Source organism: Micromesistius poutassou, assembly GCF_964030765.1.
Source record: "Micromesistius poutassou genome assembly, chromosome: 13".
NCBI lineage: Eukaryota > Metazoa > Chordata > Actinopteri > Gadiformes > Gadidae > Micromesistius > Micromesistius poutassou.
Window position 1 is genome coordinate 3,816,285 of NC_140283.1, and position 12,805 is coordinate 3,829,089.

The 12,805-nt window shown below is 47.1% G+C and overlaps 1 protein-coding gene and 1 pseudogene across 2 annotated transcripts in view; both read left to right on the top strand.

Annotated features, from left to right (window-relative positions):
* LOC311357793 (uncharacterized protein) overlaps positions 1-8,609 on the top strand; it is a gene marked incomplete at both ends in the record, with an annotated part of 15,369 nt that extends 6,760 nt beyond the window's left edge. The window contains 10 exons of the mRNA XM_084477826.1: positions 528-614; positions 692-887; positions 1,368-1,591; positions 2,703-2,945; positions 4,157-4,402; positions 4,821-5,016; positions 7,336-7,544; positions 7,712-7,812; positions 7,926-8,097; positions 8,206-8,609. Of these exons, the coding sequence (XP_084333952.1) occupies positions 528-614; positions 692-887; positions 1,368-1,591; positions 2,703-2,945; positions 4,157-4,402; positions 4,821-5,016; positions 7,336-7,544; positions 7,712-7,812; positions 7,926-8,097; positions 8,206-8,609 (2,078 nt within the window). The remainder of the gene's footprint in view (positions 1-527; positions 615-691; positions 888-1,367; positions 1,592-2,702; positions 2,946-4,156; positions 4,403-4,820; positions 5,017-7,335; positions 7,545-7,711; positions 7,813-7,925; positions 8,098-8,205) is intronic.
* Positions 8,610-9,256: 647 nt separating this feature from the next.
* On the top strand, positions 9,257-10,528 carry LOC311357795 (beta-1,3-galactosyl-O-glycosyl-glycoprotein beta-1,6-N-acetylglucosaminyltransferase 3 pseudogene; annotated as a pseudogene). The gene has a single exon. The product of its transcript is annotated as a beta-1,3-galactosyl-O-glycosyl-glycoprotein beta-1,6-N-acetylglucosaminyltransferase 3 pseudogene (transcript).
* The last annotated feature ends 2,277 nt before the right edge of the window (positions 10,529-12,805 follow it).

A 12,805-nucleotide genomic window follows, 5' to 3' on the forward strand; every position in this document is an offset into this window, starting at 1 on the left:
GTGGAAGGACGACTCAAACCTCCAGCGCTGAAGGACCCGGTGAAACCACAACAACAACCGGGCGTACTGCAGACGGCCTTTAGGAATCAGAGAGATAAGATTAGTAGAATCTAGAATTAATTGTATTTGTTTGGTTCAATTCAGCATATATAACATAATATCTGAAACCTAAAAAGGGAAAGTCAGTTAATGAGATGTTTGCAGAAGAGGTGCGTCTTGTTGGATGACAAGGAGGGAGGGTACTACACAGGGTAACGTAATACAAAGAAGGAAGAAGGAAATGTAAAAACAAGCCACTTAAATTCAGCTGTGTCTATTTGGTGACATATTATAGCGGGTGTATATTTGACAAAAGGGTTGCCAACTGGATTGAGTGACAGCGAGAGCCAGACATGAAAAGTAGATAACATATTTACATATTTCATTTCACAATCACTTGCAACATCCCTTCTGACTCATCTTATCTTATCTAACTTTCATAAATGTTTGCATATGAAAAAGTTTGCATTTGAATATTGCTGACACAGGGAAAAGCGGTGAATGCCATTCTTGTGATTCTTCCTGCAAGACCTGCTTTGGTCCTCAAGCATTGGACTGCTCGTCTTGTCCCACAGGTACAATATAAACTACTGCCGGCATGCCGCGAACACAAAGGTTGTCACTCCTGTAAATTCATCTTTATAATCACCAGGCCGTCTCCTGGACCCTGAGAGTTCATGTGTAGAGCACTGCCCCCAAGGGACCTACGGCAACGCCTCCACCCAGCTGTGTGAGGCCTGCTCCCCTAACTGTGAGGCCTGCCTGGGCTCCAGCGACGTGTGCACCAGCTGCTCCAGAAGCAGCTACATCTTCCTCCACCAGGGAAAGTGCTGGTCCAACTGCCCGGAGTAAGCATTCCTCGAAGCCTTTTACATTTACATTTATGGCATTTAGCAGACGCTTTTATCCAAAGGGACTTACAATAAGTACATTTTTCATAAGAAAGAGAAACAATATATCGCTGTTGTTACAGTGAGGATGTTCATAGGACCAAGTGGCAAGCACTTAGACTTACGCTAGGTTAACCCATTCCCTGTATAAAACAACGATAGCTAGGATAAGATGACACACAATGCTAAGTACTATTTTTAAGTGCAAGGACGTACAACATACAATAAGTGTGTACATTAAGTGCCAGGGCGTACAACATACAACAAGTGCGTAAGAGGGGTGTGAGGGGGGTAAGGGGGGTATGCAGCGTCTAGGTGAACTCTGAACAAGTGACACACTTATCACGCACTTAACCATGAAAACAATCGTGGCCTGTACACAAACAACGTGTGTATACAAATAACACCCGCTCTCTCTCTCTCTCTCTCTCTCGACAGAGGATTCTTCGAGACAACCGAAGGGTCCTGCGACGCCTGCGACGGCTCCTGTCGGACGTGCGACGCCGGCCCCACCCAGTGCCTCTCGTGCGCCGAGGGCCGCTTCCTGGAGAGCGGCGGCTGCAGACTCAACTGCTCCCTGCGGACCTTCCCCGGGGAGGACGGCACCTGCCGGCGCTGCCCGCCCCACTGCGACGTCTGCTCGGACGAGAGGACCTGCTTCAGTGAGTTCCTCCTGGCTCCGCGCTCCCAGGGGTCGGCAGAACCACTGCTCCCTTGTAGGCCTGCCCGTAGCCAGCCATGAGGTCACCAGGGTCCGGACCTCGGTCATTTTTCTAGAGATAAAAATACAAACTAAATACAACTGTGTGCAAAATCAGCTACCTTGTGTCCGCCGTGTGTGACATCTATTGGTGCGTACGTGAGAAAGAGACCCGGCCCTATATATACACCTGTTTCAAATGACCTGTGAGTCTGGGTGAAAAGGGGCTAAGCAACGTAACAGATGATGTGATTCACTCTTAACTGATCATCAACTCTTAAGTTAACCGTCCACATAACGAGACGGATGGAAATTTGACAAGGAGATCAAAAGCAGGAGAACGCACGTGGTCAATCAGGTCGTGGACCGCCAGACGCAGCGGTTTCTCCTGAACTCACGAGACAACACACAGCGTCAGCATACAAAATATAGCTGCAAACACATCCAGCAACAAGAACCCAAAATATCGAAGAAAAAAAAGCTGTGGTGGCACCCAGGAGGCAGAGAGACGGACTGAGCAGAATCTCTACCTGGAACACACATATATTAGAGATGTACACACACACAGTGGTGGAACACACATATATTAGAGATGTACACACACACAGTGGTGGAACACACATATATTAGAGATGTACACACACACAGTGGTGGAACACACATATATTAGAGATGTACACACACACAGTGGTGGAACACACATATATTAGAGATGTACACACACACAGTGGTGGAACACACATATATTAGAGATGTACACACACACAGTGGAGGAACGTAAGTGCCTTATTACAAAGCCTTAGTGAGCGGATGAGACTGGTAAGCTCCGCCAGTGACCAGAGAGTGAAATAACCATTTCAGCGTCTCCCTAGTAAAGATATTACAGTGATTTCACTAGTCTCTTAGTGAACAGTGAATCTTAACCAAATTGTGGTGGGTATGAACGCTAAACTACCCCAATAATAGAAGTGTGATTCTCGCTGATCTATGGGAAAGTGGAAAACAAACCTATTTCCCAAAAAGTTTGAAGGAGTATTCCTTTAAACACCTGAGTAAACAGGATGTGGTTCCAGGATGCAGCTTCCTGTACCTGATCCTGAACGGCACCTGCATGGCCAGCTGCCGTGCGGGTTACTACGACGACATGGAGGAGGGTCGCTGTGGCCCCTGCCACCCCACCTGCAGCACCTGCTTCGGGCCCCTGGCCGACGAGTGCGAGACGTGCTCCGGGGCCACGCCCAAGCTGTACGACGGCGCCTGTGCCACGGACTGCCCCCCCGGCACCTACTACGAGACCGCCGCCATGGAATGCCAAGGTGAGGAGGCTCTTCGTTGTTCTCTTTTCATGTTGATGACGTTAACGGTCCCGTGACGTGCGGGTGGGGTGTGATTAGACGTTACAAGCCGCTTTGAAAATCGGGCTCTTATGACATGACAAGTGGGGGTGTCCACCTAGACACCCATCTATCCGTCACACATCTAGGTGGACATGCCCACTTGTGATGTCATAAGAGCCAGATTTTCAAAACGGCTTGTAACGGCTAATCACACTCACACCTGGTGGCATGTCATGTCAAGCTTTAACATAAAATCAAATCAAACGGGTTCTACTGATTATGTTTAAGTTTGTATTTAGCATGATTAATAATCGAAAAATGTATTTATAACGAATAATTGGAGTCCACTCCTTAGGTAGAATAGGTATTCATATATTGCAAAGTGTTACGGTCTGAGGGTGGTGACACCCAAACGCACGACAACAGACGAGGGTTGTGAAGTACAAATGTTTTATTGCCAAAGAATGAGCAGAGGCTGGTCGGTGTGGAAGGCCAGCCGGGTCGCTGTGGAAACAGCGGTCAGCGGTAGTCAGGAGATCTGTACGGAAGCAGAGGGTTAGAACCCGACGATCTTGAACGTTGGAACAACGCGACATGGACGCCAGGACCGCTACTAACATAGCTAGACGGTTTGACGATCTGGCGACGAACGGTTGGGAAGCCGGGGTTGATAAGCAGGTGTGCTGATTATGATGATCCTCAGGTGTGAATGGTTGAGTAGGAGAAAGGAGGAGTCCGGAGACATGCTTAAATGTCAAATGTGTTTGTTGTAAGCTCTTGGGTAAACAATCCAACGCAGAGAGGTTGACCCTTTTCCACCGCATTGTATCGGCAAAACTCGACCAGACTCTTGACTCATGGTACCTCACTGGTATCACCTCGTCAAGTGAGCTGAGACAAACCCAAAAGGTGACGTGAAAACACAGCAGACCACTGATTTGTCTCGCTGCCCTCGGCCCCTTCTGAAACAACACGCCTCCTTGCTGTGAGAATATCATCCCTTGTTCTGGCTGCTGTCGTTTTGAAGACGCCGTCACGGTAGTTTCGTGCGGCATCGCCGTGACGACCTTGACATTGAGGGGGTTCTATCTGCAGTGGTACCTGGTACCAGAAGAGCGTAGAGGTCAGTAGAGTAGAGTAGAGTCGGGGCTATGCGATGGGAACAAGCCCTTTCCGATCGTGTGTTTCAGAGTGCCATCAGACGTGTGCGAGATGCTCCGGGCCTGAGGCCAACCAGTGTACCCAGTGTGAGAGGGGGCTGGTGCTGGACCCAAACACCTTGTTGTGTGGCGTGACCGGTGACACCAAGTGCCCGCCCAGAACCTACCTGCACGACGACCAGTTCAACTGCATGGCGTGCCAGCGCCAGTGCCACTCCTGCAGCGGGCCGGGCCAGGACCAATGCCTGACGTGCACGGCGCCCAAGTTCCTCTACAGTAAGCACCAGGCCTTGTTGCTGTGACTGCCGAGCAGGAGAGGAAACCAAAAGTCCTGGTTAGGGTAAAGCCCTTCCTTTAGATGAATAACAAAGTATGTTAAACAACCTTTCAGTATCCGAGGAATTGAAACCAATTGAAGCCTTTCCGATTAGAAAAATGACGAGTAAATTAAACTTCCTTTTAATATACCAGTGAAACCAAAAACAGCCACGAAAGCCCTTTCTTTTAAAGGAATGACAAAGTAACAACTATATTAAAATACCTTTTAATATACCAGACAGTGAAACAAAAAGTCTTGGTATGTATATTGCAACCCGAAACCCACCTGTGAGTGTGTGTGTGTGTGTGTGCTTTTGCTTACCAATGCGCCTGCGTGTGTGTGTGTTTGTGCATGTGTGTGTGTGTACTCCTCCAGACAGAACCTGTGTGACTGTGTGCCCTGCCAGGACGTTCAGCTCCCAACAGGCTGCAGACGGGTCTGAGCTGAGGGTCTGTCTGCCGTGTGACCACGTGTGCGCCTCCTGTTCGGGGGCTTCCCCTAACGACTGCCTCACCTGTTCACCCGGATTCCTGCGCCTGCATCCTCACTGTGTGTCCCGGTGTCCCGCAGGGTATGTTCGTCACGTCGTAGGCTACTTACTGATCGCACGTCCTTCATTCCTTCAAATGGCTTCAAGCCATTTGCATGCACAAGGTATGAAAGTACAAGAGTGTGGGAGTCCATTTCTTTGGGAGATTGTAAATATCTGGCAAAACCTTAATCATCAAATACATCCCTCACACATGAGATCTACAATCATGTGGATTATCAGATATTGTCACTTACATTTCCGTTCTATTTAGCTACTTACATTTACATTTACATTTAGGGCATTTAGCAGACGCTTTTATCCAAAGCGACCTACAATAAGTACATTTGTCAAAGGAAGGTGAAACAATATATCGCTGTCGGTACAGTGAGTTCACCCATTCCCTGTGTACAACACAGATAGCTAAGATTAGATGCTAAACAATTAAGTACTATAACTAAGAGTGACATACATTACAGTGTGCACATTAAGTGCCAGGACGAATAACATACAATAAGTAGGAGGGGTGGGACGTGGTGGCTATGCAGAGGCCAGGTGAACTCTGAACATGTGAGTCTTGAGTCTTTTGCGGAAGCTGGTGAGCGACTCTGCGGTCCTGACGTCGGCAGGGAGCTCGTTCCACCACTGTGGTGCCAAAACAGAGAAGAGTTGTGACTTTGATGATCGACTCTTGCTTGTTCTCAGTGATGGTGGGACTAGACGTCCAGCTGAGATGAGCGGAGCGCTCGAGCTGGCGTGTGTGGTTTGACCAATGCTTGGAGGTAGCAGTGGCAGCTGAGGAGAGCTGTCTCAGTGGTGCAATCTTGAAGCCTCACTGATGAGGGTCAAGCTGATTTATTTATTTATGGTAGAGATAGGAGGACAGTTGGTTAGAGATAGCATGTTCTAGAGTTTTAGAAAGGGATGTAATTCTGGATGTCAGTAGGGTCAAGGGTCGGTTTCTTAAGGAGCGGCTTTATTCTTGAAGGACGCTGGAACAAGGCCTGAAGTGAGGGAGGAGTTTATGAGGGTGGTGAGAAATGGCAGGATGAAACTCGAGACGGCCTGGAGGCGTGAGGAGGGGATCGGGTCAAGGGGGCAGGGGGTGCCGTGGTTAGAACTACTCTGTTGACATCTTCGGAGGAGAGAGGGATAAAGTGGGTAAAAAAAGGGGTGGGGGTAGGGTGTGGGCGGATGGTGGCAAGGGTAAAAGAGGAGCTGATGTCTTTTACCTTCTGGGTTAAGTATGTCACAAAGTCATCAGCAGAGAGGGAGGAAGGAAGGGTGAGGAGGAAAGAGAACATGGAAAACAGTTTCCTGGGGTTGGAGGTGGGGGAGTTGATTTTGGTCTGGTAGAAGGCAGATTTGGCTATTGATACAGTGGAGGTGAAGTCTGAGAGGAGGTGAAGGTAGTCAGAGAGAACATTAGGACAGTCTGAACTCTTCCATTTCCTCTCTGCTGCCCGCAACTCTGCTCTATAAGCCTGCAGAGATTCAGACAGCCAAGGAGGGAGGGGCGAGGATCACGCTGTCCTGGAGTGGAAAGGACAAAGGGAGTCCAAAGAGGAGGAGAGGGAGGATAGCAGGGTGTCTGAGACTTCCTCGGTGGACAGTTGAGAGAATTGTTTGAGAGATGGTAGTGAGGAGTAGGGAGGAGGGAGGGGAAAATGCAACAAAGTGATGGTCAGCACAGGGAGCGGGGTAACGCAGAGGGCTAAGGTACCGCAGGAGATCGTGAATATCAGGTCAAGTTGGTTCCCAGCCCTGTGGGTGGCAGGAGAAGGGGAGAGTGTTAAGTCAAAGGTGGCGAAAAAGTTGGTTATTTTGGGTGAGTGCAACTTCTCTGGTAGGATGTTGAAGTCACCCAGGACAACGAGTGGTGTGCCATTTTCTGGAAAGCAGCTGAGAAGGGCATCCATCTCATTGTAGAAGTCGCGGAAGGGACCTGGAGGACGTTAGATCACCACAATGTAGTGATTGATAGGAAGGGTGACAGTGACAGTGTGGAGTTCAGTTCTGGTCAAGTGTTGCAGTGGAAGGACCTGGTAGGACCACGTTGGCGAGATGAGGAGTCCAGTCCCTCCTGGCTTCCTAGGTCTTCTGCAAAGAACTCCCGCAGAACGACTCTGTTAGTCTTTGTTTTCCCAGGTCTGTCTGGGGTCTGTTTTTTTTCCAGGTTTGTTTTGAGGGTCCTACTTGTTGCTAAACACTTTTCTTTGCTGTCTATATCGGTGTTCCTCGCGGTTGTGAGGAGAAAGAGGGGTAAAGGACAGCCCTGCCTGCAAGATTATCTGAAATGCATACAGAGCTGCAGCTTCGTTCATCCCTAGGCTAAAGCTTCGGTGTTCCCTCTACCACCAGGTACTACCGAGAAGGCTCCAGCTGTGAGGAGTGTGACAGCTCCTGTGAACAGTGCACCGGCCCGGGGCCTGGGTCCTGCCAGGCCTGCGCTGCTCCTTTGCTGGAGTTGCTGGGCACGAGGCTGTGCGTGGAGCGCTGCCCGCGCCGGTTCTATCAACTCGACGCCGTCTGCCATCGTTGCCACATCAGCTGCCAGACCTGCACGGGAGGTACGTCTTGCCGCAGATTAAACATTTGATCATCAGTCAACGGCACTTATGTCCCAGCCTATTGTAAATGTGTGTTTTAGTGTGCTTAGGGTCTAAAGTGATATTTGCCTTCCTTCCTGCGTTCGGCCTTGAATCCTTTATGGCTTCCCTGAATTCCTTGTTTGCAGACGCCACGCCTAAGAGCTGCGTGACCTGTGACCGGGGAAACACCTTGTTGGATAACGTATGCTATCCACGTTGTGGGGAGGGCAAGTACTACGCACAAGAGGCAAGTAGTCCTGCTGTCCAGCTAAAACCACAACAGATTGGAAACAACAATTACCATTCGGTGATAGGTCATTGTTTTCATGTGTGTTTCCATTATGCGGACGCCCACCGCAGGACCTTTGTGAGCCGTGCCACAGCTCGTGCAGACACTGTGCGGGTGCAGGGCCTGCCCACTGTCTATCCTGCTTACCCCATTTCGGCCTCCACGCCATGGAGGGCCGATGCGCCCCTTGTTGCCAAACCCAGGGGAACGACACAGACTGTTGCGTCTGTGACACACTCACAGGTAGGCTTTGGCCCTGCGGTCCCACACGAACACAGGCATTATCCCAGGCACCTCATCGTGGCCTCACACGTCCCAACGCGTTTCCTTTTTCCTGTCTCCGCGTCGCAGCGCTGTGCACAGAGGCCCCGCTGCCCAAGTCGGGCGACGTCGGCGGGACGGCAAACCTGAACACGGAGCCCGCCGGGAGGGAAGGGCACGCGTCGGCCGGCCTGCCCGTCGCCCTGCTGCTGGCGCTGGGCCTGGCGCTGGCCGTGTTCGCCCTGGTCAGGGCGCGCGCCAAGAAGAGGCTGTGTTGGTACCGCAGCTACGAGAGACTGAGCGGGAGCGCGAGAGGCACCATGCCCCACGGCGTGCCCGAGCCGGACGGCGGCGGCGGCGGCGGCGAGGCGGACGTGGTGTACACCACCAAGGGGGGGTCGGTGTACCGCCGCTACAGCTTCTACCACGACCAAGACCCCGACGCCGCCCAGCACGACACAGACGAGGACGCGGACCCCCTCAACCGACCCTAGAGGGATAGACAGAACTCCACCGTGGTGTCTATGATAGTGAACATTCACACACACACACACACACACACACACACACAGGTTAATATAAATGCTACATGGGTGGGGGGAAGGGGGGACGAACAGACAAGTAGTTTAGGTGATTTTTAGGAGCCAATGTCATCAAGTGCCTGCTAAATGCAACGCTCATTAGGTAGCAGAATTGTTTTATGTTATATGATGTAGAAATGTAACAAATTGTGAACATTTGCAAGTTTACAATGACTGAATGCTGTATTATTTGTGTAAATATAAGACATAGCTGCAATAAAGGGGATTTTTCTACATGATATATAAAAGGAATCAAATTAGTGAACAATTTTTACTGTAATAATGTCAAAAACATCTAGGCTGATGCATTTATTTGTACAAAATAGTCTATTACATGCTGTGCCTTACTGTACAAGAAAGCATATTAGTGCCAAAATTAATTAATGAATTAATTATTAATTATTTTCTGACTAAGAATATTGACATTGATATGGACTTTGTCAGCGCAGTGTAAAATGAACTATGAATCATGGTCATATACCATGGTCATATACTGTTGCCACTCCTCCTTCTTTGTTTAAGTTTATCCTGTTTCACAACCAACGTTGCTGACACACACCATGGCCCCCAGGAGAGCATACACTGGATGTAGTGTTCTATTTATCATTATCTGTGCACTAATTTGGCTTTTAAATTTGAAAAATTGTACAGAGAGAGTGAGTCCTCTGCCAATTCCCTCTGAGTACCAGGATGACCTGCCTGGCTGTTTGGCCATCATCAAAGGAGACTTGGAAGGTGCAAAATACCAATTTGAACAGCTCATGAAACCTGGTGCGCCAAAGACTTCGTCTACAAAATTTGACCCTAATGTGACAGAAGACTGCAAGGCATACGTCAGAAGAAGAGGGTTCATCACAGCGCCTCTGAGTGTGGAGGAGCAAGACTTTCCCATTGCCTACTCCATGGTGATCCATGACCAAGTGGAGATGTTTGAGCGACTCTTGCGTGCCGTTTACCATCCCCAGAATATCTACTGCGTGCATGTGGACAGAAAATCTTCTCAGGACTTCCTGTATGCTGTGGCTACAATTGTTTCCTGTTTCCCCAATGTTTTCATAGCTAGCAAATTAGAAAGTGTTGTTTATGCAACGTGGTCTCGGGTCCAAGCCGATTTGAATTGCATGAAAGACCTGCTGCACACACCTGTCCAGTGGAAATACCTGCTCAACACCTGTGGGGCAGATCTCCCCATCAAAACCAATGCAGAGATGGTGATGGCACTGCGAACGCTCAATGGAAAGAATAGTATGGAGTCTGAAGCCACCAACGATCACAAAAAGAATCGCTGGAAGTACCATTACGACGTCAAGGACAGTATCTCCAAGACAGATGTCCAGAAGAGCCCCCCTCCTATCAGCACCCCTATGTACCAGGGCAACGCTTACTTTGTCGTGACAAGAGAGTTTGTGAGACATGTGATTGAGGACCCAGAGATACAGACATTTCTGGAGTGGGAGAAGGACACCTACAGCCCAGACGAACACCTGTGGGCCACTCTTCAACGAATGCCATCGGTGCCTGGATCAAAGCCTCCCACCGACAAGTATGATGAGTCGGACATGAATTCCCTCGCTCGTCTGGTGAAGTGGGGTTACCTGGAAGGGGACATCTCCAAAGGGGCGCCCTATCCTCCCTGTGGCGGCACTCACAGAAGATCTATCTGCCTGTTTGGGGTCAGTGACCTCCACTGGTTATTTCAACAGCAACACCTTATGGCAAACAAATTTGACCCAGAGGTCAATGACATTAGCATTAGATGCATAGAAGCATATCTCAACTTTAAAGCACTGAGGGACGGCTTCCGCTCAAACCAACATGTTGCTGTCTTGTAGTCTCTTTCCTGAGATACTGAGTGACAAACAGGTGTGCCATGTACGAGGAAGCGATATTATGTTTAAATGTTTTCATATGGATGTAAATAAGAGTTTTATATCAAATAGCGGAAATTTGGTTGTATGTGTATGTGAATAGTTGATTTCAAGGAAATCCTTTAAAGAACCACAGTTTCATAGTGGGTAACAGTAGCTTTTTATAAAAGCGCTAGACGGTATGACGTCAATGATTTAGAATATATAGCCTAGGCCTAGTGAATATCTACTTTTAATATGAGATAAGGGCAGAGATTTAAATCATTTTAGTTTTATTGTATGATAGGCTGCAGGGGCGATCCTAGGATGAGACCTTTTTGGGGGCTCAGCCCCTAATGAGGATGTGACATGCGTATAGTGCCTTGCAAAAGTGCTCATTTTAACTTACAAAAATACTTTTGATTAATTACTAGCAACATTCTTTTCACACCAACAAATATTTGGTGTAATTGCATTTAGTTGGTTCTTCCATGTTTTGTTCTCATATAGGTTTCTGTAGTTACAGAGTAGACATATCCATAATGTCATTTTGGCTAGTTGCAATTTGAATTAATGATATCAACAACTCAATTCTCTCTTGTTAAAATGTTTGTTAATTATGTTAACAATTAAATTAAAAATAATTTTGATTAATTACTAGCAACATTCTTTTCACACCAAGAAATATTTGGTGTAATTGGCAGTTTATGTTCTTTGACACCAGTCACATCATGGAACATCATCTTCAACAAACTTCAATAAGCTGCACTTTGAGTGTGTATCATCATGCCTTTATATAGAATACTGGATATAAACCTGTTATAAGGCCCTTTGAAACTGTCATTGTTTGTCCCCTGTGTCCAACAGACAGGTTTTCAAAATATATAACTTAAGAGAGGCTAAATAAAAAAATTTAAAATAATATTGACAATAAATATATAATAATAATAAAAAAAGAGCTTAAAATCACTTTCTAAATTGGTAGCAGAATTATTTAATGTAAGATGATGTAGCTGAACAAAGGGAGACTACTGAGTAGTCTACTGTGTTAAATAACGTTGTATGATTAAATAAAAAGATTATCAATGCTCCATTATGTTTTTGTCTTGTGTCTTATTTTTGTACAATATACAAAAAAACAGTATACAAATTAAGTACAGTGATTGCACGTAAAAGTGTTAGGAGTTGTGTCATGTATCACTATATGAACTATGTATTATCCTACCGTATCCTCGTATAGCCTTACTTGTTGAGGCCTATATTCTGTGTGTGAGGGGTACAGGTCATGCAGGTCATCACTGGCTCCTCCTGGAATCCTCCTGGTTGTGAGCAGTAGACCAGCAGTAGTTTATCTGGTCACCCTAGGGTAGGAGTCAGAACTAATTAGTATATGTATTAGAATTGTCGTATCTGTTGTTTGTATTTAGGATTCAGATTTAGGATTTAGGGATCAAATTTAGGATTAAGATATAGGATTTAGATTTAGCATTTAGATTTAGGATTTCGATTTCGATATAAAGATTTAGAATTCTATATAAGATATAGCTTCAGATTTAGCATTTCGATTTAGGATTCAGATTTAGATATAATATAGTTTTGATGGCAATTTAGTGGGTAATTACCTTGTAGTTACGGTGTAATATTTTGTACTAACAGCGTAACAATTCAGTAGGCTATAATACTTATGTGTAGGTTCTAGGATACAGGATGTGAAGTTATAGAATAAAGGGGTAGCAATTCTGGATCTTAGAAATAACTTATATTGTTACTTGTAACTTGTAACTAACTACTAGTGGTGGCTTGTTCGCGAACGAATCAGTTGGAACGAACGACTCTTTAAAACGAATGAACCAACCTGATTTGCCGCTCTCGTTCGTCGTCGTTCGTCTCGTTCGTTCTCCGAGACTCAACTCCCAGCTCCACCTACTACGGCTGAGAACGTGCATTCGCGATTCATTTAAACGAGAACGAGGGAGGAGCCGAGTCTGACCGACTCAGTGACTGAGAATCATTCACCGCTACCGGAAATGCGAACAAACGAACAAACAAACGACTCTTCTTGGCGAACTGACCGACGCAAACTGATTCATTCAAATGAATCATGAAATCCACCACTACTAGCTACCTGTATCATTACAGCACCAATAGGCAGTAGCGGTTGATGCGGCGTCTACTCTTTATAAAGTCTATGGCCGCATCGACCGCTACTGTCAACTGGCGCTGACGAGCCGCGGGGCCGCCATCTTGGACCGGTCGACCGCT